The sequence below is a fragment of the Podarcis liolepis genome (assembly GCF_965112155.1).
Source record: "Podarcis liolepis genome assembly, chromosome: 1".
NCBI classification, from domain to species: domain Eukaryota; kingdom Metazoa; phylum Chordata; class Lepidosauria; order Squamata; family Lacertidae; genus Podarcis; species Podarcis liolepis.
This window is the reverse complement of record NC_139554.1, coordinates 105,512,432-105,537,291: the sequence shown is the minus strand read 5'-3', so window position 1 is coordinate 105,537,291 and position 24,860 is coordinate 105,512,432. Positions and strand designations below refer to the sequence as shown.

At 42.9% G+C, this 24,860-nt stretch overlaps 1 protein-coding gene across 3 annotated transcripts in view; it reads left to right on the top strand.

The window, feature by feature from the left end:
- ACVR1 (activin A receptor type 1) overlaps positions 1 to 24,860 on the top strand; it is a 71,602-nt gene that overhangs the window by 19,132 nt on the left and 27,610 nt on the right. For 2 of the 3 annotated variants that reach the window (XM_083494300.1, XM_083494298.1), the window contains exon 2: positions 19,863 to 19,936. In XM_083494300.1, the coding sequence (XP_083350426.1) occupies positions 19,870 to 19,936 (67 nt within the window). In that variant the 5' untranslated portion in view covers positions 19,863 to 19,869. Of the gene's footprint in view, positions 1 to 19,122; positions 19,489 to 19,862; positions 19,937 to 24,860 lie in introns of those variants that run through there. The other variant, XM_083494299.1, reaches the window with a different exon arrangement.

Sequence of the window (24,860 nt, the reverse complement as noted above, 5' to 3'; positions counted from 1 at the left end):
TTTATTTTTAATACTGCATTTGGCAGCATTTCAACATGAAAGCAGGTTCCCGTAGCCTAGGACTGTAAACTGTATAATTTGTCCAAGGAGGCCTATGCGTTACAGAAATGAAAATTCCTTTTCTTGACAGCCTTTATTGCTTAATGTGCAGCAATTTGGCTGTCAGAAACAGCTGGCGCAGTGGGGTGGGACAATGGGATAGGGGCGCTGGAGGAGGAAGTGCTTATTCCAGACGCCCACTGAGAGAATCGGGTTACGCAGCCTGTCATTAACAGCATGGCATGATGCTCTAATCTGAAGCGCTGCTTCCGCATCTGAGCAGTGGAGCCTGTGGCTCAGACTGTAGGTATTTCTGTTGAACAACGAGGAAGAAAATCTTCTCTGCTCTGGAGTGCCTTCCCAAACACTTCTCCGCCTTCGTGTTTTGTTGACATGTCTTTGTGGAGCTGAAACCCTTCATCAAAGCTGGACTTCTCTTTTCTTATAAAGGTTAAACACAGATTTTAAGTTCTTTTGTGCTTTTCTTTTGCCTTAGGGTTCTTTGTTAGTGGAAGGCCCTGTTGTTATGTTTTATCATCTAGCTTATATAGTGGACCCTCGGGTTACGTTACCTTAGGGTAACGCAACTTTTGGGTTGTGAATGCAGCAAACCCAGAAGTGTATACTTCCGGGTTTTGCGGCGCACGCATGCGCAGGAGCTCTTTGCGTGCTTTGTGCATGCGCAGAAGCTCTCTATCGTGTTGCGTGCATGCATAGAAGCGGTGCCTCTAGATGCAGACTTTTCAGGGTATGTATGGGCCCCCAGAACGAATTAAGTTCGTATCCGGAGGGTCCACTGTATGTATATATATATATGTGTGTGTGTGTGTTTGTGTATGTGCAGTGCTTTTTTCTGGGGGTACGCATACCTCTAAACATTTTTTGAATCTAAATTTGGCCTCATTGAGGAGCAGTATTTCAATATGAGTAGGAAAATGAGTGTACTGTACCCCTAAACATTTTTTTTAAAGAAAAAAAGCACTATACATGTTTCCTTGGGAGTGGGATGACCCACTAAATTCAGTAGGACTTATTTGCTAGTAGCCCCCCCCCCCCAGGCTACAACCTTATTATCAGTGCTTTTTTTAAGGGGGCACTCAGGGGTACACAGTGTACCAGCACCAATCCCAAACCCCGTGTTAAAATGTGACATTTACTGTAACAACTTCATGGTGAGTACCATAACCTTTTTTTCTTTTAAAGAAAGCACATCATCATCATCATCATCATTATTATTAGCTTGTTTACCACCCTATACCCATAGATCTCAGTGCAGTTCACAACATAAAATCACAGCATAATAAACAGAAAATACATAATATAAATAACAACAAAGACAACCCAATAATACACCCATTTCTTCCTTGCAAGTCCTGTTGAACTCAACAGGGCTGTATCGATCTTGCTGTGGTGATGGCCGCCTTCTCTGAGAGAGAGGAGAGATCATTGTGTACAGTATGTATCCTTTGGGCTGCACTTTGCCTGGAAAACCGCTTGGCGGGTTGAATATAATCAAGATGACGCTCCAGATTCCTAGTTGCATGTATTTGGGGGAGGGGGAGTTCACGGTTCTCTTCTCTCTATTGATTCTTGGGAGACACTGAGGGGTTGATTTCGAGCAAAAGCATACTTAAATGACACTGGAGACAGCTGTCTGTTACAGTGGGACATGTCTATTGGGCTACTTCGGCGCCAGACTGTTTTGTCATCCGTGCACACATTAATAATAATATTTCAGTGAAGGGCTCTTTAATTTCCTCTTATTGAAGTCCTTGGCATGTTACTCAAGGCTTCAAAGGCCTGCGGCTCCTCCCCCCTGTAAAATTGCTTGTGTGTAAATGTTGCTGCAGAAATAGGAAGCACTGCTTTGTTTTCTAGCTTTGCTATTTGTTTGAAGGTGCGGGGAGGGGATCTTAATTGTATAATGTGTAATTTTGAAAATCTTATCAAGGGGTACAAGGCAAAAAACGGAAATGTATACCAAAACACTGTATTGGCTAGCTGGAGACATTTTATCTAATCACTTGTGCATGTACAAAAGCATAAACTTTTGTTCTCTGGGAGCTAATGCAGTGTGCACTTTTGCCTCACTTTATCGGAGAGCCGCTATGAATCCAGATGTTGTTTGGATTAAAGATAGCGAGGGGTGAGCTTTCCTAATGATAATAACAGAGTCAGACTGGCTGGTTCTGCCCTGTCAGGGAAATGGAGAGATAAAAACTCCATTAATGGTGCATGCACTGCTTAAGTAGCTAATAAAACAATGCCGTCTTCACTGGAAATAAGTCCCAGATTGGCAGTGATCGGTGCCAACTGCACAAAGAGGCAGCTGCACAGATTGCCGAGAAAGTAATGTGTGTTGGCGAAGGGAGGAGGAGGAGGAGAATGGTGGGCGAGAAGGGAAGGCTGTGGAATGACTTTTAGGAGTTTGGCCTGTGCTTCTGCCTCACAGAAGGGCTTTCCCCCCTACATTTTTTTTTGGGGGGGCACAATTTTTAAAAAAGTGGTGGGGGGAATCCAAAATTTAAATGGAACATCTGCAAAGTTACTCTTCCCAAATGTCTGCATAACAATAAATACAAACCTGCATCTGTAGTCTCTGGCTTGTTTTCCGTCCATAGTCAGAGCTGTTCCTGGGCACTTGTGAGCAGCAGCCTCATGCTGTTGGCTACTACGGTTCCCATGAGCTGCTGGCTGTGATGCGTTCAGATGACAGAAGTGTGCATTCTTGCTCCTACGCCAATGCTGCCCTGGAGCACAAAAATGTTGTGTTTTTTGCAGCCATGGCTTGTCACGTGGTTTACGGCTTGTAGCTGGTCCAGGAGGGCCATGAGCTCAGGTTTGGATGACACACTTAGCCAAACTAATATCTGCACGGGGAAGCAGCGAAACAACAGGAGAGGAGCGATGTGTCTGCACTCTCTCCTGGAGCTTGTGCATTCATGCTAAGCAATTGCATGGCTTAGTGTGATGTGCAAATCAGGCCACTGGGTGAGACCTTTAGTCAATTTAACTCAGTACAGTGGTACCTCGGTTTAAGAACAGTCCGGTTTAAGAACGATTTGGTTTACAAACTCTGCAAAACCGGAAATAGTGTCTTGGTTTGAGCACTTTACCTTGGTCTAAGAATGGAATCTGAACGGTGGAAGGGAACCGGTGGCTGGAGGCCTCATTAGGGAAAGCGCGCCTCGGTTTAAGAATAGTTTTGGTTTAAGAACGGACTTCCGGAACGGATTAAGTTCGTAAACCAAGGTACCACTGTACTGTTGATTTCTGACAGGCAGTGACTCTCCAGGGTGTCAGACAGGAGTCTTTCTCAGCCGTACTTGGGAATGAGTTTCTGGGTTGTTTTGCATGCAGAGTATGTGCTCAGCCATGGAAAACAATAACGTAAGACGCGGCAGCGCATCTGCGTGGGCCGCGTTTTGCTGCTTCTGTGCATGCGCATGCCGAAATTTTGCGTGTCTGCGTGAGCGGCGAAACCCAGAAGTAACGCACTCCGTTACTTCCAGGTTGCTACGGAGCGCAACCCAAAAGCGCTCAACCTGAAGCACATTCAACCCGAGGTATAACTGTATACGGATCAGTGTTGCATTTTGGTGAGGCATGACTGGTGGTGAATTGAATGCTATTGTACTAAGAAGCAGGCAGTTTCCTGAAGTCAAGAGGAAGGGCATGTTCTGTTTCCTTTACCCCAGTTTTTGTCAGGGAGATGACAATTCCGAGCTCATTTTCAGGTGCAATAGAAAGCACCTTAGCTGGCCATGGGTCTCTTCTGTTTCGAATGGCGGCCTGATGGGACTTTCCTTGCAAGATGAGGAAAGATCTCTTTTGCAGTGAGAGGACTGACTAAACATGCTGGGATCTTCTTCAGCCCTGGGGATGGAGAAGTGATTTCTGAGTCATCCCATTCCGTGTAATACATTTTAAACAGGTGGTTGTTTTGATGCACCTTTTTAATCAAAGGTTTCGCACTGGTGGTAATTTTTATTGGAGTCTCTTTACACAGACCAAAGGAATGCAAAACACTTTGGATATGCAGTTTTCTTAGAACTGGAACTCCCGTTTTCCTTATTTCATCTATTAAATTATATGCCACCCATCTGCCACCAGAGCAGTTCAAAAGTGGTTCAACTAAGTTGCTGTAAAAAAGAATCAGTATAATATGAAGAGAAGAGCAAATAAAATTGGGAAGCATACCATTTATGTGTAAAAAGCAATAAAATCAGCACACAGGCCACACCAATACAATAATCTCTCCTCCAGCAATTTCTGCAGTTTACACACCATAAGCGGTTGGTTCCAAGGGTTACACGTACTGTCGTACCTTGGATCCCGAACGCCTTGGTACTTGGACCTTTTGGCTCCTGAACGCCACAAACCTGGAAGTAAGTGTTCCGGTTTGCAAACGTTCTTTGGAATCCAAATGTCTGACGGGGTTTCCGTGGCTTCTGATTGGCTTCAGGAGCTTCCTGCAGCTAATCAGAAGCTGCAGATTGGTTTCTGAACATTATGGAAGTTCAGCGGAGTTCCGGAACGGATTCTAATGTACAACTGTATAAGCAAAAATTGAGTCAAACCCTTGGAACTGCAAGAGAGCATCCTCAGCACTCTAGAGCTGGCACACCGAGTGGGCCTTGCTCTGCAAGCTTGGGCAAGTTCAGTGTCTTATTTTTGCCCTAGGGTGAATAGGGAGTTTCACTTCATGGCAAGCAACAGGAAATGCTCCCCAAACTGGGCATCAGAAATGTTAACAAATTCTGAAACACACACACACCCCCCGGCTTCAAGCAGATTTTGTTTGTGATGGGATGTATAACTCAGGAAATGAACAACATACTACTTACTGGGGGTGGGGTGGGGGTCTGCTACCAAAGATTAACAATCAAAAACTGCTAGAACATTTGCAAAGCTAAACAGAGTCTGGTATGTTTTCAAATTGAATTGAGGACTATGTGTTGAGATTTCTGCATTGCAAGTAGATGAGCTGTGGGGGTCAATTCCAACTCTACAATTCTGTGGTTCTGTGTTGATGTGACTGTATCAAACATACTTTGTGTTTCAAGCTCCTGCTAACTTTCTTCCAGTTGTGAAATTGAGCTCTTGATTCATAAAAGAATCCATTTAATGTGTTGGTGGACAAAATACATTCTCCTTGTCAGGCATGTGATTGCTTAGTGTAGGAATAAACCAATGTAGAGTTATTCTGGGTAATCGATACGTGGAGAGTATGTTTTCCTTCCCACCTAGGGATGAGCTGCAACTGACAATTCTTTCAATATTTGAGAATAAAGAGAACAGATATTTGAGAAACACAGAACAGTGTTGTATAGTTGGTAGCCTACCTTTTTAATTTCTCCATGATGTTTGATAATGACAAAGGATTTATTTGCTCTGGACTACAGCTCAACTCTCGTATTTTGTCTCTTTATTTCCTGTTCATATGTATGTTTTGATTTCCAGTTTTAGCCTATTCCTGATATATTGCTTGATGAGTCACATATGTTTTTATTTGCATATCATTGTTCTAAATAATAATAGATGAAAGGTGTTTATAACTTGTTTTCTAGCAAGTAATTAGCTTTTGAACTTTGTAGTTAGAAAGTGTGTGTATTCTAATATTTTTTTTAATATTCCACCATTTATTCTGAGCAGTCAAATGACCAACTATTTTCATATTTTAATATAACATTCTGATAAAACTTGGGGTTGGGGAGGGGGGGTATTTTCCTTCCTGCCTGCCTCTTCACCCACCTAGGTTTTTTATGACTTCTCAATCAAAGGCTAATAGGTTTTGTTGAAAGCAAAGTAGCTGCACGGTTTTAAAAGCTTTTGATGGATTGTGAAAGGATTCCTTACATTACAGTAAAGGTCAATACTTTAAAATACCATTTCGAGCTGACTATAATTTTGCCTTTAAAAAAAAGAGGCAATCCTAATAATGAGACTTTTTTTAAAAAATGAAGAGGTTATTTTGAAGAGGGTGGGCATTTTACAAGACAAAGAGGGTTACTTTTATACTTGGGTAATCGCACTACTTAAGAAAAAAAGACTTCACTATATAACGAAGAGACTTTTATACTTTTTCCCCCAAAGTTTGTCCCCAGGAAATCACTTTTCTTCTAGCAAAGTAATTTGGCTTCCATTCTTGCAAAAGAGTATTACATTTCATGCAGATCAAGAGAGAAGTTATTTTTATTACTGCAATTTCATACATGTAAAGATTTTTAAGGAAGTGGTGAATGGTGTAGTAACAAAAAATACTGTATCTGATTAGCAAAAAATACTGTGTCTGTTTGACCTATCTTTCCCCCCGCCCTTGTCTGTGTCACACTGGTACCTCCTGGTATAGGTAACGTCTGGCCTCTTAGCATCTTATAATCACATCCCCAGCAAATGCTCTCATTTTTATCCCATGTGTTTCCTTGCCTACAGCTACCTTGCTTGGACAGCTCATGCTGGGACCAACTTGCTTGGAAACGCTTTGTCCTCTACAGCATGTTGTAGTGGTTAGACTATGTATTGGGGAGACCTAGGTTCAGATTTCCACTCTGCAAGACACACTGGGTGATCCCAGACCACTCTTTGTCTCTCTGATTAATCTACCTCACAGGAATATTCTGGATAAAATTAGGGATGAGGGTAGTAGAGGAGAATGATGTTTTCTGCTCTGTGTTCTTTGGAGTATGCATGGCATAAAAATGTAATAAATGCTTGAATTTCCATTTTAGATTTTGGGGACCAATGACAGAGGTGTATAATTAAAACATTACAGTATTCTCCGCAGTTAGTTGAAGTTTGTCTGAAGTATGTTAGCATGATTTTGCGTGGTAAGGTACTGAGAGATAAAAATTGTCATCTCTATATATATCTATTTCAGGCTCTATTATTGTGAACAGTGTGAAAATTGCCTAGTCAGAGATATGAGCTGCTTACATTAGTTGTGAAAATAATATATTTACTTTTAAAAATGCAACTGATTAGCAACCTCTCAGTTTTTTAATTAATGCTCATCTGCAGGGAGCATATATAAAATTATTGTTCATATAACACTTTATAACCCATAATTTTAACACAATAGATATGAAATATATTTATTTGTAAAAAAAACACCACCAAAAACAAACCCACCTTCTGGCCTTGTTTACGTCATATACACCCAAGGTGTTTTAATATCGCATTGAAACAAACAAAACCTATTCTGCAGCAGCTGATCAAATAACAATATAGGGCAGTGTTTGTGGACTAGTTTGTGAGTCTGTGTTAAGTATTACCTTATACATTCATTTTCCTACCTGGGTGTCACTTCTCTGGTATGTGACAGACAAACTCATACATGTACACTGTTTCATCTCATGTAATGAGCATGAAAGTGTCATTTATGTGAACTTGTGATGTGTTACAGAAGCAACGTTATTAAGGCATTATTCCAAATATGTATAGGACAGCATGTGGAAATAATGTCAATGGTGGTCAATGGTGCATGCTATCCCTGACCCAGAACTGGTGTTTGTGTGTATATATCTCCATGTTGAATGGAGTGGATTTAATTAGGATTGTTTGCATGTTCAGCTGGACATTGATCAGCATCTTGGCCCTGACCAAGAACCCCGTTTGCACAGGGTTCCCTGTTGAGGGGAGAACTCAAAAGTGTGTTCAGCTGAACGTGCAAAAATGTTCCACCTAGGACCATGCTCCTTGAATGCAGAAAGGTTGAGGATGGTGGCAGGGCCAGTGCACATGCCTTTCCACATGGTTGCGTCTACACAGTTTGGAGGGGTGCCTGACTAGGCCTAGTGTGTTTTCATTTGCTGTGACTGGATATACACAGAACACTGCTTTCTCCTGCAGAAGTGAGAGCGCATAAGGAGAGCACATAAGGAAGTGAAGAAGAGTGAGAGGTGCAGCTTGGGAGCAACTGAAGCAGGATTTCAATTGAGACACAGAGACTGTCATCTTAAACACTTACTGGAGAATAAGACCCATTGAATTTTAAGGGGCTGCCTTCCAAGTAAACATGCTTATCCTTACATAGTGTGTGTTTGAAAAGCTGCCATTTGTGACTTGCAGATGTTTTGAGCCCTTGTCTTCCTCCAGACTGAAACTGCAGTAATACATTTTGGTGGGGTTCGTTTTGCAAATTAAAACCACCGGGGCACTCCTAATACAAAATTAAGTGTCCATACAAACACTTGATGTAGAGGTGTGAACGGTAGGAATGGTTGTAAAATGGATTCCCCTCAGAGCTGGTTTGCATGAGGAGTGTAAGCAAATCCCTGGTTCATATTCCATCACATACTGGGGGCAATATATAGGGATATGATAGAGACCTACATTATAGGGCTGTTGTCATGATTAGTGAATTGAGGAGATGTGAACGCTTACATATATATGCTGCCTATTTGTGACAGGGATATTGATTCTTCCTTGTTTATTTAAACCCTTGTGTTTCAACTTTACTGTTTTATATGGCAGGAGTACAAAAAAACCACAAGTCTCCTGAAGTTAAAATATGAGATGCCGGTAATTCAAGGGTAATTCATTTTGTCAGATTAACTACTTGAGTGTGGATACTTACAGATTTGCTGGAGTGAATAACCTGTAGGAACTGCCCTACATTTTTTTAAATACAAGAATTGAACTTTTAGTTTGGATGCTCTCCCTCAGCTTCTTGCTTTTTCTGGAAGAAAAAGAGCAAACCAGCCTCTGCTTGCAAATACGGAAAAAAGAGAGCAACCTATTTTCAGGTGCACAGAAAGAGCCTGGGGAACATGCACACATACTGCGCTGCAATGTATGGCTTAAATTTTCTAAATGTATTCTTGGTGTAGTCTATCATATTTGCAGATGGCCTACTCTCTGGGGACTTGCTGCAACCTTTTTAAACTTGCTCTCCTCCCCTTTATTTTTTTACGATTAGCCTGCTGTCCCCCCCACCAAGCACATTATACTGTCTTTCCCTGCTTATATTTGTATTTTTGGTGGATATATTTAATGAACAGCTGTGCATCTGAGTCACATTGCAAATTATCCAATTTCTCTCTCTCCCCCCCTCCATACCAATAAGATAAACATCCCCCTCACCCCCAGCTAACTGAAAGAAAAATACTGTCCGGGATGGGAGGTGGAGGAGAAGGAGGGAGGACTATAATGTATGAATTTCAAACATAAGGCAGTTTTGTGGGCCAGTATTTTCTGGCTTCCTCCTGGTTTAGCATTTGTTTAACCCTGTAACAGCAGAGTGAGGGGGAAAGCAGTCAACCTGACAAGCAGTAAGCTTGCTGAATTTTTGCAGAGATGAACACTGGCTGACTGGCAACAAAGTGTTTGGGTAGAGGGCAGATCACCAAGAGAGGGCTACCTCAGGAGAATGGTTCAAGTATTTCTCATGACTTTATTTTCTCATTTTTGAAGTATTCTGTCTGATATTAAGCCTCTGGAATAATTTCAGGGTGGCAGAAGTGGAAAAAACTTAAAACCTATATTTAAAAAATGGACTTACAACTCATGGGATTGGTCATTTGCAGCCTGCCACACTCCATATTTGGTTGGGACTCCCCACTCCCATCAGCCCTTTCCATCATGGGCAGCAGTCAAGAGCGGTGGGTTGTAGTAGTTCAACAACAACAGATTGAGGGGAGGCTGCTGTATGCTGTACCCACCTTCCTCTTCAAAAATTGGTGGACAATATGGGAGCGATAATACTGTGGCACCTCGGGATACATACGCTTCAGGTTACAGACTCCGCTAACCCAGAAATAGTACCTCGGGTTAAGAACTTTGCTTCAGGATGAGAACAGAAATCGGGCTCTGGCGGCGCGGCAGCAGCAGGAGGCCCCATTAGCTAAAGTGGTGCTTCAGGTTAAGAACAATTTCAGGTTAAGAATGGACCTCCGGAACGAATTAAGTACTTAACCTGAGCTCCCACTGTAATGTGGGAACTAGGGGACCTGCCTTCCAGAATGTGCAGCTGTCCTTGGTCAAGTAGAAAGAGCAGGGACTCTTGGGATTTTCTGTACTGGCCTCTCCGGCCAGCTGCCATGTTTCCTTACAAATTCGAAAACAAAGTGTACCTTGACGTACCTCATTCCTCTCTTTTGTAAAACCAAAAAAACCAACATGCCCCTCTTCTGGTTGATTATCGTCCATAAACATGCAAGACACACAGATAGCAACTGGTAACTTCTTGGAAAGAGGAGGGGTGGAAATTCCATCAGCTAGAAATATTCCTGCCCTTCTATTTATGGCATCAGTTCCTCTGTAAGTGTGAATGCAACGCATTGTTAACACATTCTAAGTATCTTGGTGGTTAGACCAGCATGTCCTTCATCTACATCGCCTTATGGTTCCAAGGGTTGCAGGTGAAAGGGCTATCGGGGCCCCTGATAAAAATGGACAAAAGTTAACGAAAGAGCTGATTGAAGACCTACTCATGTCTTGCACGGGTTGCAGCTGGCTCAGCAGCGTAACTGCCATAAGTGCTGTGTGTGTGTGTTGAGCTGTTGAAATGTGAGGGGGATGCAGCACAAGAGTCTGGCACACATTATTATTTCTATTTATTTATTTATTTATTTATTTATTTATTTATTTATTTATTTATTTATTTATATACTTTAGCAGTGCATTAGCCAAGATGAGAACATCTATGGCAGAGCTGTGTGTGTTTTCGGTGGAGTGATCCAGGTCTTAATTTTCCTTAGCCAGCAACACACAGGCCACATTGCACAGTTATTTCAGCTTAACCGATGGTTTACTTTGCAAATAATAATAATACTATTTATTTATTTATTTATTTATTTATTTATTTATTTACACACACACACACACACACACATATGCGGCTCCCAATCAATGTTAAAAACAGTACAGCATTACATATTAAAAACTTCCCTGAACAGGGCTGCCTTAAGATGTCTTCTGAATGTCAGGTAATTATTTATCTCTTTGACATCTGTTGGGAGGGCATTCCACAGGGCGGGCGCCACTACCGAGAAGGCCCTCTGTCTGGTTCCCTGTAGCCTCACTTCTCGCAATGAGGGAACCGCCAGAAGGCCCTCGGCGCTGGATCTCAGTGTCCGGGCTGAACGATGGGGGTGGAGACGCTCCTTCAGGTATACAGGCCCGAGGCCGTTTAGGGCTTTAAAGGTCAGCACCAACACTTTGAATCGTGCTCGGAAACATACTGGGAGCCAATGCAGATCTCTCAGAACCGGTGTTATGTGGTCCCAGCGGCCACTCCCAGTCACCAGTCTAGCTTCCGCATTCTGGATTAATTGCAGTTTCTGGGTCACCTTCAAAGGTAGCCCCACGTAGAGCGCGTTGCAGTAGTCCAAGCGTGAGATAACTAGAGCATGCACCACTCTGGCGAGACAGTTCGCGGGCAGGTAGGGTCTTAGCCTGCGTACCAGGTGGAGCTGGTAGACAGCTGCCCTGGACACAGAGTTAGCCTGTGCCTCCATGGACAGCTGTGAGTCCAAAATGACTCCCAGGCTGCGCACCTGGTCCTTCAGGGGCACAGTTACCCCATTCAAGACCAGGGAATCCCCCACACCAACCCGCTCCTTGTCCCCCCAAAACAGTACTTCTGTCTTGTCAGGATTCAACCTCAATCTGTTAGCCGCCATCCATCGTCCAACCGCCTCCAGGCACTCACACAGGACCTTCACCGCCTTCACTGGTTCTGATTTAAAGGAGAGGTAGAGCTGGGTGTCATCTGCATACTGATGAACACTCAGCCCAAACCTCCTGATGATCTCTCCCAGCGGCTGCATGTAAATGTTGAAAAGCATGGGGGAGAGGAAAGAACCCTGAGGCACCCCACAAGTGAGAGCCCAGGGGTCTGAACACTCATCCCCCACCACCACTTTCTGAACACGGCCCAGGAGGAAGGAGCGGAACCACTGTATGACAGTGCCCCCAGCTCCCAGCCCCTCAAGACGGTCCAGAAGGATGCTATGGTCGATGGTATCAAACGCCACTGAGAGATCCAGCAGAACTAGGAAACAGCTCTCACCTTTGTCCCTAGCCCGCCGGAGATCATCAACCCGCGCGACCAAGGCAGTTTCAGCTTAAATACTTTAAAAACACAATAAAACATCAAACAGGAAAAAAATTCCTTAAACAGAGTTGCCTTCAGATGTCTTCTAAAAGTCAGATAGTTGTTTATTTCCTTGATATCTGATGGGAGGGCATTCCACAGGGCGGGCGCCACTACCAAGAAGGCCCTCTGCCTGGTTTCCTGTAACCTCACTTCTTGCGGTGAGGGAACTGCCAAAAGGCCCTTGGAGCTGGACCTCAGTGTCTGGGCTGTACATTGGGGGTGGAGATGCTTCAGGTATACTGGGCCAAGGTGAGGAATGAGTAGGAATATGAACTCTTTACACAGGAGCAGTACTCTAAACCCAGTATTGTATGGCCATACAAATGTTAGAAAAGCAGTTCTTTCCTTCCCAGGGTGCCTATCTCTGCCACTGAATGTGTGTTTACTTTCACTTTAGGAAGTGAAACCAGCCAAAATTCTGGGGTATAGACACAGTGAACATGTGTGCACATGGTATGCTTTGTTATTTTATAGCAGTCAACAACTGTTTTGGGCCCATGGGCACATTTGCAAACTGAATAACCTGTATTCTCCTCCTCCTCCTCCTCCTCCTCCTCCTCCTCCTCCTCCTCCTCTTCTTCTTCTTCTTCTTCTTCTTCTTCTTCTTCTTCTTCATTTATTTAAGCCCCAGCTCCCCCCGCCCGCACAGTGACTCAAGGCAGCTTATAGATTGGTTTTGCGTACCACCCACTATCAGCTATGAGATGTTTTTTTAAATGATATCATAGAAATATCCCAAACTTTAATACTTTAAATAATAATTAATGATAGTAAATCAAGCACAAGCTTTTTGTCTGGACCTTTCTCCTTGTTTTAAAAAAGGGCAGCTTGGAAAATATTGATACACATTTTGATGCTACAATAGAGTACAGGGGTAGCGTTTGGGTTTAGAAACTAGAGTTTAGAGTGGGGGACAGCAACCTTTTTCAGCCATGGGCCAGTCCATCATCTCTCAGAACATTTGGTGGGCCGGACTATATTTTGAAAAAATAATAATGAACGAATTCCTATGCCCCACAAATAACCCATAGATGCATTTTAAATAAAAGGATACATTCTACTCATGTAAAACACGCTGATTCCCGGACTGTCCGCAGGCCGGATTGAGAAGGCGATTGGGCCGCATCCGGCCCCCGGGCCTTAGGTTGCCTACCCCTGGTTTAGAGGGTTCCCCCCCCAAAAAAAAACTCTTAAAGCTGCAATTTTATACAATTTTCCAACTGTATCCAGAGGGATAATTTTTTTGTATTCTGTAACTGAAAAAAGAACAAAGTAGCATTTTAAAGGCTAAACAAATTTATTACTGCCTACGGTTTTGTGGACCAGAGTCAACCTCATCGTATGTCCTTGCTTCATCAGTTGGCAACATTGCTAGCAATGCAAACAAGATATATAGCTTTACACAAAGCTTAGAGAGTTGACGAAACAAGTTACTCAAAACCTTTGTGTAGTGCAGACATATAAGCCAACACAGTGAGGCAATACTAAAGGTTTAGCTTTGGTAATCTTGCACAATTGTAGCTGCTGAAGGTTGTTTGCTAATCTTCTAAAACAAAATCATTCATAGATTTGTGTGTGCAGAGATATCTAAAATGTGATGGGGGGAGCCAAATGATAGCAACAGTGCTGTTTTTCTTGTGAGGAATGCCACTATCTAATATTTGTGTCTTGAGTGACGTATGCAGCTTGGATTCTAACGTCACTTCATGAATGGAAAGCGAGTGGCCGTCACAGAAGGGTCTCTTCTGTGAGCACAACACTGTTTCTTTTAACAGAAGCCGCTTTTGTCAGAATCCAAGCCTTGAGACTTGAAAAAGTGTTTGATATAAAGTAGTCTTTTATGTTCTTTGGGCGTTTTTTTGCAATGTGTGTAGAAAACTAGTTTTGATTAAGAGGCCATAGCAAGGTAGAGGGGGAAAATTGAATGTGTGCATTCAAGATGGGTTTTATTGGACTGCTTGTAAGTCTCTCCTGGGAGGGGGTGGGTGGGAATTGTACGCACACATAACAGCCATGGCTACATTAAGATGGAAGTATTCATATTTAAATTCAAAGCAAGCAAGAAAGGAAATCAAAGCTGGGTAAGTAATCCTGTTGGTTAGAGTTGGGGCGCCTCTACTGAGATGCTATATCTAGAGGTTGTGTCTATTAGGAATAGAAAGCAGGACTGAAGGAATCTCTCAAGCTTCAAGTCTTGGTTCATTGCCACCTCTTTTATATCTTTGACCCCCTTCCTCTTCCCTCTTCCCTCCTCCCACAGCCTGCTGCAGAAGAAGGTTGCTCAATTAACTGATGTCCAGAGGGTTGTGTTTCTTCTCCAAACATCCATAATTCTAATCTCCCATTCTTTAACAATCATCCTTTCCAAGGGCTTCCTTTTTATCTAAGGGAAAGGTAGCGGCGGAACCTCACTTTTTTTTGTCTGAAATCCTTGGCATCTCTTTGCGTGGAGTTGGTGTGTGTGTGTTTAAAATCAATAGGCTTTCTTTCAAGGTTTATTTTTAACCAGCTTGAATTAACAGTCTTAACAGTAGAGCCTGCCTTCTCTGAGCAAAATGGCAGCCAGGAAGAGATCTTGACGTCCCTTCCAAAAGTTTCTTGGTGGGCTGTCAACTGCCTAGGCAGCGTGTTGGCTTGTTTTAGAAAACTTCATACAGTAGAAAGGAGCTGGACTCTCTTTTTGAAAAATAAGTGTTTTAGTTTATCTTTGTTTTCTTTGGAACTAAGACAAGAAATGTTGTCGACCTTCTTGTTTCAATTCTTGCTTAAACCATTTGTTCTGATTAAAAGGAAGGTTATTGATAAGACAAATAGTATTTCATTCCATATTCCTAGGACAGAGAATCTGAATTTCAGGCAAGCTGATGTTGCAAATTCCTCCTTATTCTTTTTGTTGCTGTTCTTACGAAATCTGTGCAGCAACTTAACAATGAAAGCTGTGTTGATAATTTCTCCAGGTGCATAAAAAACACAATTAGTTTGCATTTATTAGCTGGTTCACACAGCACAGTAAGCTAAATTATGATTTACCAGTACCATGTAGTTTTGGTGGCTTCCAGATATGAGTTTCCACTCCTTTTGTTCCTCCGTTGACCTTTTAGCTTGGTGCAGTGGCAACTAGCTATGGTTTGGCTTAGTGTGTTCTCCAAATCCAGGATTGTGGTTAGGCTCTTCAATGTTAGAAATTTAGATATATAAGCTAGGTGCCAAATGGCAACTAAACCTAGGTTACGGTTGCCACACCAGAATGGCTATTTGCCAGGGGGTTGGACTAGATGACTCAGAGTAGCCCCAATGATCATCAGTGGACTTAAGTCTGTTCATTTCAATGGGCTTACTCTGAGTATGATTTACATTGGGTATTATTACCCATTATGTCTTAGTTGGTAGTTATTTGTGCAGCATTTGAAGGAACAGCATTTAGACAGCATATAGGCCAAAGCCTGATTGGTTTTAAAGAGTCAAAAAAGTATTGCTAGATATCTAAAACGAAAATAAGGCTTTCTTTCACAAAGGAATTTTTCACGACTTTTGCTATATCACTTGGGTTTGCACTGAAATCCCTTGTATCTCCTTGGACTCCATATTTTGTTTGTAGTCTTTCTAATATAAATCATTAATATATATTACTATAGTTGCTTAAAATGTATATCGTACAGCATATGGATGGCATGCCTGATCATGGCTCATAATCACTCTAGCCAAAGCCATGCATCTTTTAACCAAAGAGGTTATATCTCTCACTTGCTTACTTTCCTTTTGGATGGATCCCCTATTTAACTTCGCAATCAGGTGGGCAATTTGGTGCATTCTGTAATTTTTTCAATACTTTCTTCACCAATTTGTGCCTAGAAAGCTGAATGAAGTCTGGATCCACTTTTACATGCTGATGTTCTTTCTGGGATGTGACCTTCGGAGAACACTCAAATCTAATCGCCATCTTCTGGAGTTCATTAAAAAAAGCTGCTCTCTGTGGAGAGGAGGAAACAAATAGCAAATTCATTTCTGACTTGATGTTACAGGAGGGAGGGGAAGATACAAGAACTAGTGTGAACAGAGAAAACTGCCTTATACTGTACAGTATATATTTAGTTCACAGTACCTTTATGGACGCGGGTGGTGCTGCCTAGGACTTGCCGATTAGAAGGTTGGCGGTTCAAATCCCCGCAACGGGGTGAGCCCCCATTGCTCGGTCCCTGCTCCTGCCAACCTAGCAGTTCGAAAGCACGTCAAAGTGCAAGTAGATAAATAGGTACCGCTCCGGCGGGAAGGTTAACGGCTTTTCCGTGCGCTGCTCTGGTTCTCCAGAAGCGGCTTAGTCATGCTGGCCACATGACCCAGAAGCTGTACGCCGGCTCCCTCAGCCAATAAAGCAAGATGAGCGCTGCAACCCCAGAGTCGGTCACGACTGGACCTAATGGTCAGGGGTCCCTTTACCATTACCTTACTTTTTATGCCGACTGGCAGAACTCTCCAGAGTTTCAAACAAGGGTCAATGCCCGGTCTTTTTGGGTTCTCAACCTGCAGCCTTTCGCATGCAAACCATGCCCTTTGTCACAGAGGTAAGGCCTTTACCTGAAAATAGAAAGTGGGAGGGCTGTGTTCTTGTTTGTTTCATGCCTGAATGTTGTGGGAACAGAGGGGAGGTAGGTGTTTTTTTGTTTTGTTTTTTAAAGTAAACTGTGTTTGAATTGTGTGGGGAGTATGGATTTGGGATGGGAGCTAATTTAAGGCCTATCTGCCCTTGCGCTATAAAAACACTTAAACCACTGCTGCTGGGGTATTTTTATAGTTGGGACATCTGTGGCTTTGTGAAGTAATTACACAGTGACTTGTGGGTGGGTGGTGAAGGTGAGTGGGACTTGTTCACGATGGATGCAGTTTTGCCATCTTCCTTTCCTTGCCAAGCCCCCTTCTTCTCCTCCCCTTGAGGTTCTATGCAGTGCTGTCGCGCAAGCAATTTGGGAAGCATAGGAGCTAATTCAAACAGCATCAATTTGCTCTTATCCCGCCAGTGGTTTTCCAGTGCTGACAGAGATGTGTGTGCATTTGTTAAGCTTCTCAGGGAGAGATAATAGTTTATTATTGTGCATCAGAAAAAAAAGAAGGCACAATGGCTCTCAGCCCATCTTATGAGAAATGAGAGAGAGCACTTTTCTCAGTCTGGATTGTAATCTGCCAGTGACTACAGTGGTGAGTGGGTTAGACCCCTAGTGAGAAAGGGGGAAGAGCAAGGGGCCTCTCCAATTCAGAGCTCACTGACTTGCCTCTTAGAAATTGTGTCTGATAAGATATAGCTAGCTCTCATAGTTTTTGGTGGGGTGTGCCCTCCTTCCCCAGAGGCTATGATAAGATCACTGGTGCAGCAACTCACGAAAGTCACACTTGCTTGGAACTGCTTTTGTGGAATGACATCTCTGACAGATACGGATTCCTCTCTTCTCCCAATTTTAACTTTCTAGAACAAACCGATGGCTGCCCAGATGTTGTTGGACAGTATTGACTGATAGAATATTAATGCCACATACAATTCAGCATGGCTTCCTACTGGAGTCCTTTTTATTGATATACTGGGTCTGCAAGCTGATCACCTCAAGCAATACCAGGCATTTTGTTTGGAGCCCTAATAATACATGCTTGTGTTATTGAAAACCCATTTCTAGAACTTCAGTTAGCACTCTGAAAAGTTAGGCTAAATGGTTGGTGGCATATGAATCCCCTTTGATACCCATCCTAGAGCATAAATATCTCAAACATTTGGCTAAATATTGCCAATATTTAAAGGCATTTATAGACTGCACAGTTTATACAAGACTAGTGCGCCTCTTACATAGAAGCAGATACTGGGCATGCTGCAACTTTCCTGGTTTTCTTCAAATTAGATACTTCACTAGTTAAGATAGCAGACCAAGCTGGCTGGATTGTCTATAAAAGGCTGGCTGACATGGGACATGTTGTCAGAAAGATTAGCTTAACAGAATCAGGCAGTTAGTGAAAAAAGTAAAGAAGACGAATCTGTTGCAATATGGTGGCCTTTTACTTCTTATGTAAACAAGAATGGACATTTACTGCAACCTACAATGAGTCAGGTTACATTGCGTAGGGCATATCTAAATGGCTTGCATTCTGTTTACGAACATTTGCTTTTATTGGGACATACTCTCTGAATTCTATTCTGAATCACTGAGCACTTGCTCAGATATTCTGTGATGTGAACGTTTGTAATACCACTCCAAATGCTGTTTGTAGATAATTTCTTTGTTTATATTGTTTTTGGTTTGTTGTACGTTTTTGACAACTCAATACAAGCAATTTTCCAGTAAAATAAATTATTACATGATTGTGAAAGCCCCTGTTCATATTACCTTCTGTAGGACTGGCTGGTAGGGCTGGGTGATAATCCGGTTTTCATCATTGTGATATATCATCAGCTAAACATTGTGACAGACAGTGGTACCTCAGGGTTACATACGCTTCAGGTTATAGACTCTGCTAACCCAGAAATAGTGCTTCAGGTTAAGAACTTTGCTTCAGGATGAGAACAGAAATCGTGCTTCGGTGGCACGGCGGCAGCAGGAGGCCCCATTAGCTAAAGTGGTGCTTCAGGTTAAGAACAGTTTGAGGTTAAGAACGGACCTCCGGAACGAATTAAGTACTTAACCCGAGGTACTACTGTATAAATATATCACGATATCTGAAATAAGTATGGAACTACACAGAGGTGAATGAGATAACGTCCTTGCAACTGCTACCTAGACAGAGAGAGGTGGGGAGGAAGCAGCAGCCGAGGAAGAATGAGATGCTGGAGCGGGAACCCCCAAACCCAGAGTCTCATAAGGAGAAGCCTTCCCCTCCCTACACACTGTCTCCCAAACCCCATTTTGAGGTGACTCCTCACCCTGTGGGGAAAGGACCCAGGGATGGGAGGACAGGAGGACCAATGAGCTCTCCTTCTTCTCCTTCCACCTATTGGGGAGAGGAGGAGAGATGAGGAGCAGCCAAGGGTAGAAATGAAATGAGAGCTTGTTCCCACTTGAGCTGAAGTGGAGCAGCCAGAGAGGGAGACGGAGGGAGCAGGACACTTTGGGTGTGGGGGAAATGCCAAGGCTGGGACTGTTCATCCACTGGAGGGAAGGGGAGGGGGAAAGGAGCTGAAAGGGAAGGCAGCCATCTCACTCTGAGCAAAGGGGAGGGGAAAGGGAAGGCAGGCCAGGCAGCCACCCACCAATCTCACTCTTGAGGCTGGAACTCTTCCTCCTCCAGACGGAAGGGGAGTCGGAAGGGAAGGCAGCAGACAGCGATCTCATCACCCCCTGGAGTTTTGAACACGATTTGCGATATATTCCCAGGTCAAATATTCTGATACTGTCGTTGTGATGTGAATTTCAAACCGCTTTTGGAGTTATGTATTCGACTGGAAAAGGCCAAGGACATGTGGACATGTATACTCCCTTTTTGACTTGTGAACACACTTAGCTTTTCGGTTCAGGAAGAAGGCTTTTTTTCTTCTCTTTTGCCCTTGCAGAATCCACCCTCTTCCGAAGGCTCTTGAAGTCTGTCTTAAGAGATCGTTGTTGAAAAGAGTTGGGGTCTTGGTAAACCCAACAAGTGGCAATTGGCGCTCAGGCAGTTGGCAGTGTTAATCTTAGGTATGCAGTTGAGTCAAGTAGTTCTCTCTTTATTTCGAAAGCAATAATCTTTTTTTTCTTTCCCTTTTCCCTAGGTCTACAATGATAAATGGACTTCTGATTATTCCTCTTCTAGTAATGGTGTCTTTTCCTTCACCCAGCACGGAAGGTAAGTTATGAGGGGGGTATAAAACCTGGGCTGGTTATTTTAGTGCCTGACGAGTCACAGAAGGACTGTGGCTGTTCATCAGTCACAGGGAGCAGATGCCAAGTTTTTGCATACATTCTTGTATGGGGCAATCAAGAAGCCAAGCTGTTGGGAGGAAAATTGCAAATATGGAGAAAGGAAGCCAGAAACTACAGGGTTTTTGTGTGTGTTGTAAATTTTGGAGTACAGTAGTGGGTACCATAAATTTGGAGAGGGAATAGAGGACAAAGAGTGTTTTCCTCCCTCTGACTTATTCACTCTACCACCCAAGTACTTTTCTTCTTCTGCGGCACACTTGCTGTCTCCTGAGTGTGAATATTTGTGAGGGAAGGGACAGAAAGTTCTTACAAGGATAGGGGCTGCACACTTGCTTGCTTTGCTCACCCCCCCCCCCAAATAAATCCCTTTAGACACAGTTGGGGAACCTTTCTGGCTTCATGGGCCAGATTTGAAACCTGTAAATCTCACAATTTAATGATAATAATTATAAAAAATTATTATCTACCCTTCACCAGACTCTCTTATTCCACCACCCTCACATTAAAAGTAGCAAGGTATCCGCATTAAAGCTAATAAGAGAACATCTGTTGGTTGCCTTTATATATTTATGTAATGAATCTCATTAGATGGCAGAATAATGTCTTGTGAAAAATACTTGGTTGACATAATCTGCACTAGCAAAAAATATTAAGCCCCTCTGAAAGCCTCTCTAGAGTATCTCTATCTATGCATTTTAAATCTTGGGCAAATGCTTCCTCTTCCACCCTATCCTGGCCCATGTTCCAGTTTGATACTTCCTTATAGACTTTGCCCTTGTTCATATTTTGTTTCTCTTTCCATTCTTTGGTTCATTGTTTGCTTCATATAGAAGTGAGGGTGAATAAGTAGGTGTGTTAATGTCAGATCCAAAGGGAAGAAAATGAAAATGAGAACAAATTTATTTCCATAGTGGCTGACAGTGTGTGGTTCCTCATTTATGTGGCACCAGTGTAAAATTATTCAATATGAACCTGTTAGTGAATCTCTTGCTGAGATGTACTAAGATTTCTGAATGAAATATATCTTGGAAATTGAATACATTGCTGCTTTTTAAAAACACACACCAGAGGGATAACCCTACCCATGTTCTAAATATTATTTTTAAAAATGTACAGTGAATAATGTGTGCATGCAACATTGCTTTAAGAGAGCTGGTGAATTTCAAGATGAGTGGGATTATTCCCATTTTTATTACCCTGCAGTTGGCCCTTCTAGTATGATAGAACTTCTCAAACAAAATGAGGGGATTGTAGCTGTGGACTCTTGAGTGCTGCTGCTGTAATGATTTTCCTGAAAGAGAACCATTTGGGGAGGAAGATGAGGTAATTCAACCTCAGTGTGCCTGTCTAGCTGTATAAATAGATCACTGACACAACACCATTTTTTTTCAGCTGCAAAACTGAGAGGAAAACATGTCCCAAAAACTGAAGCATTGAACACTTGGCCTGTCCTTAAAGTTAGGGTAGAAAGTAGATGGAAAATGTGGATCAGCATGAGTCAAGCATCCCTTCCATGTTTTGTTTTAGTCTTGAGATGTTCAATTTTTTTTTTTTTTTGCATGGAGAGCTGCTTTCCTATCTCCCCTCCCTTTCGATTAGTGATAGGACTTATAGTTTGCCTGCAGACTTGCTTTGGTCAGAGGTGAACATACAGGCGAAAGTCTCTGAAAGTCCCAAGAACGTCTTGTGGAACCCATTATGCAGTCTTTCTGTTATCTGTATAGATTCTTCGTGCTTGAAAAGCCAGGCATTACTTGACCCCAGTAAGAGGCACTATTCTGTGGGTTAACAAAATCCAACTTGGCTCTTTAAAGCTTGGATCCTGAATGGCTATTTGACCACAGCCCCTGTCAGCTCTGCCAGTGCAGCCAGTGGCAAGGAATAGTCGAAGGGCAGAGAGACAAAAATCTTCAAATAATAATAATAATAACAATAATATTTATACCCCGCCCAATCTGGCTGGGTTTCCCCAACCACTCTGGATATCTTAGAGCACATAAAAAATGGTAAAACATTAGACATAAAAATTTCCTGATACAAGGTTGCCTTCAGATGTCTTCTAAAAGTCAGATAGTTGTTCGTTTCCTTGACATCTGATGGGAGGGAGTTCCACAGGGCGGGCAGCACTATTGAGAAGGCCGTCTGTCATCTCCTTGACAAGATGTCAAGGAGCAATGCCAGGAAAACTATTTCAAAAGAGTGAACTGGTCACAAAAACCATCATTAGGGGGAGATAAAGGATTTTAACACAAGTTAGAGCTATTCTTTAGTGATGGCCTGAATAAATTAGTTCATATGTCTCAAGGTATGAAGCTTGCTTTGCTTATAAGGTGCTGTGGGACTTTGAGCAACTCCTATGGGAAGGGAAAGCCCCAACCCTGCCCCCTCCAGATTCAACATATCTGCATTTGGTCCAGGAACTGGAATGGGGCCCTGCTACCCACCCACCGGTATTCTTATTGGTTAGGACCACGGCTACGCTTTTTGTGGAGTCCATTTGAACTCTTAAGTCAAATATCTAGGACTTGTAGCTTCCCAGGATGTACGTAGCAATTGCTTTTGTATGGAAGTGCCCTTATCAACTTCTTGGAAAACTAGCCTATTGAGGAGACTGCCCTGGCCTTGTCCTTTATCTCTTCCATTTGCAAGCAAGCAGATGTTTGTGCGGGTGTTTTCTAAGAAGTGCATTCTGTGCACAGGGAGGAAATTTATGTCTGTTCTGAATAAACTGGGGGGGGGGGTAGTGGAACAATCCATGACATTTTGCCCCACCCCACCCCACACTTCCTTTGTTGACATCTTGACCTTGGGCCTTGCAGCATAACCATGGCCTATGTGCTCTTGCCTTGTTCATTTTCTTAAGTTATATCCTTTTAAGACTGGGTTGTTGAACTTGTTCTCTTAGGCAGGGTGAAATAATGAAGGTACCTCAAATATATTTGTAGTGTGCAAGAACTTGCTCTTGTCCATATAGGCACTTATTTACCATACAGCCCTATTTGGGACATAGTCTACTTGGTTACATCCACGCCATACATTTAAAGCACTATTATACCACAGTAATGGATAACCCTGGGAACTATAGTTTGTTAAGGCTACCAGAAGCCTAACCTCTGTGTGGTCAGCAGACTTGGAACTACATTTCCCAGGTTTCTTCATGAATATTACACATTACACCTTCGTAGTATATGTTGTTGTTAATGCTGCTGTTTGTCTGGTCTGGTAAAGATTGATGGACTGTCCATGAATATACAGTGGTACCTTGGGTTATATACACTTCAGGTTACATACGCTTCAGGTTACATACACTTCAGTTTACAGACTCCACTAACCCAGAAATAGTACCTCGGGTTAAGAACTTTGCTTCAGGATGAGAACAGAAATTGTGCTCTGGCGGTGTGGCGGCAGCAGGAGGCCCCATTAGCTAAAGTGGTGCTTCAGGTTAAGAACAGTTTCAGGTTAAGAATGGACCTCCGGAACGAATTAAGTATGTAACCAGAGGTACCACTGTAGTGCTTTAAATGTGTGGGGTGGTCCTTTCCTTCCCTCCTTTTTTATTTTTTAAAGAACACCTGGTCTTTAGCATGGTGGCAGGAAGCCGTAACGGCTACTGGTTTCCACTTGTGATTTTCATGCCACTACTCTTTGGAATGTGGTAACTCAAACAGCCACGTAACTTGTCTTGACCCAGTACCTGAACTAATAAATGGCACACAAAATTACACAGTGGACATTGCAAAGCCCTATTACCCTAGCAGTTATGTTATGACACAGGTTGTAGCATTCATGCACACTTTTAAAACTTATTCTTTTTGTTTACGTTCATTTTCTGTCTTGGCGCACACTCTTGTTTTTCCTGTGTATTTACTGAATGTGAAAAGAGTTCCCAGTTAGGGAATAGTGACAAAGCAGAGTACAAAGTCCTGCCTAATTTGGATTAGGCCTGTTGTACGCTTTTAATAGGGACAGGGGTGGTGCTGTGGGTTAAACCACAGAGCCTAGGACTTGCCGATCAGAAGGTTGGCGGTTCAAATTCCTGTGATGGGGTGAGCTCCCGTTGCTCGGTCCCTGCTCCTGCCAACCTAGCAATTCGAAAGCACGTCAAGTGCAAGTAGATAAATAGGTACCGCTCTGGCAGGAAGGTAAACGGTGTTTCCGTGCGCTGCTCTGGTTCGCCAGAAGCGCCTTAGTTATGCTGGCCACATGACCACATGACATGTACGCCAGCTCCCTCGGCCAATAAAGCGAGATGAGAGCTGCAACCCCAGAGTCAGCCACGACTGGACCTAATGGTCAGGGGTCCCTTTACCTTTACCCTTTTAATCTGTAAAAGAAGAATCTCCCAGTTGTGTTTGAACTTCACCGTCAAATAAATGGGCGGGGAGAGAAGAAGGTTCACCCTAACCCTAAGGAATCAGAAATATCCTGTGGAAGTTCACATATGATTTTTTTTTAATGTGAAAAATTGTTTTGTTATCAAGAGAAAATTGGCTTTGAAAGATCATATTGGTTCACTTGTGGGTAGATGTTTCGACAGCTTTTGTGCACCTTTGGTCTGGATGGCTGGCCAAGGTGTTGAGGGCCAAGACCAAAGGGTGAGGGGAAATGTCATTATCTAATGGTTCGTTATGGTTATGTTAAGATCATTGCCATCAGTTCCTGCTTGTGAGCTTCCTGTTTGGCGTTGGATCAGCCATGATGGCGAGCAGGATGCTGGGCTAAGAGAGGATCTTGGTCTGATCTGGCAGGGCTCCTCTTAACCATTGGTGAATGCATTTCCTGTTCAGAAATTGTTATATCCTTCATAAAATGCAAAGTTATAACAGAGACAAAGTGGTTGTGCCCAT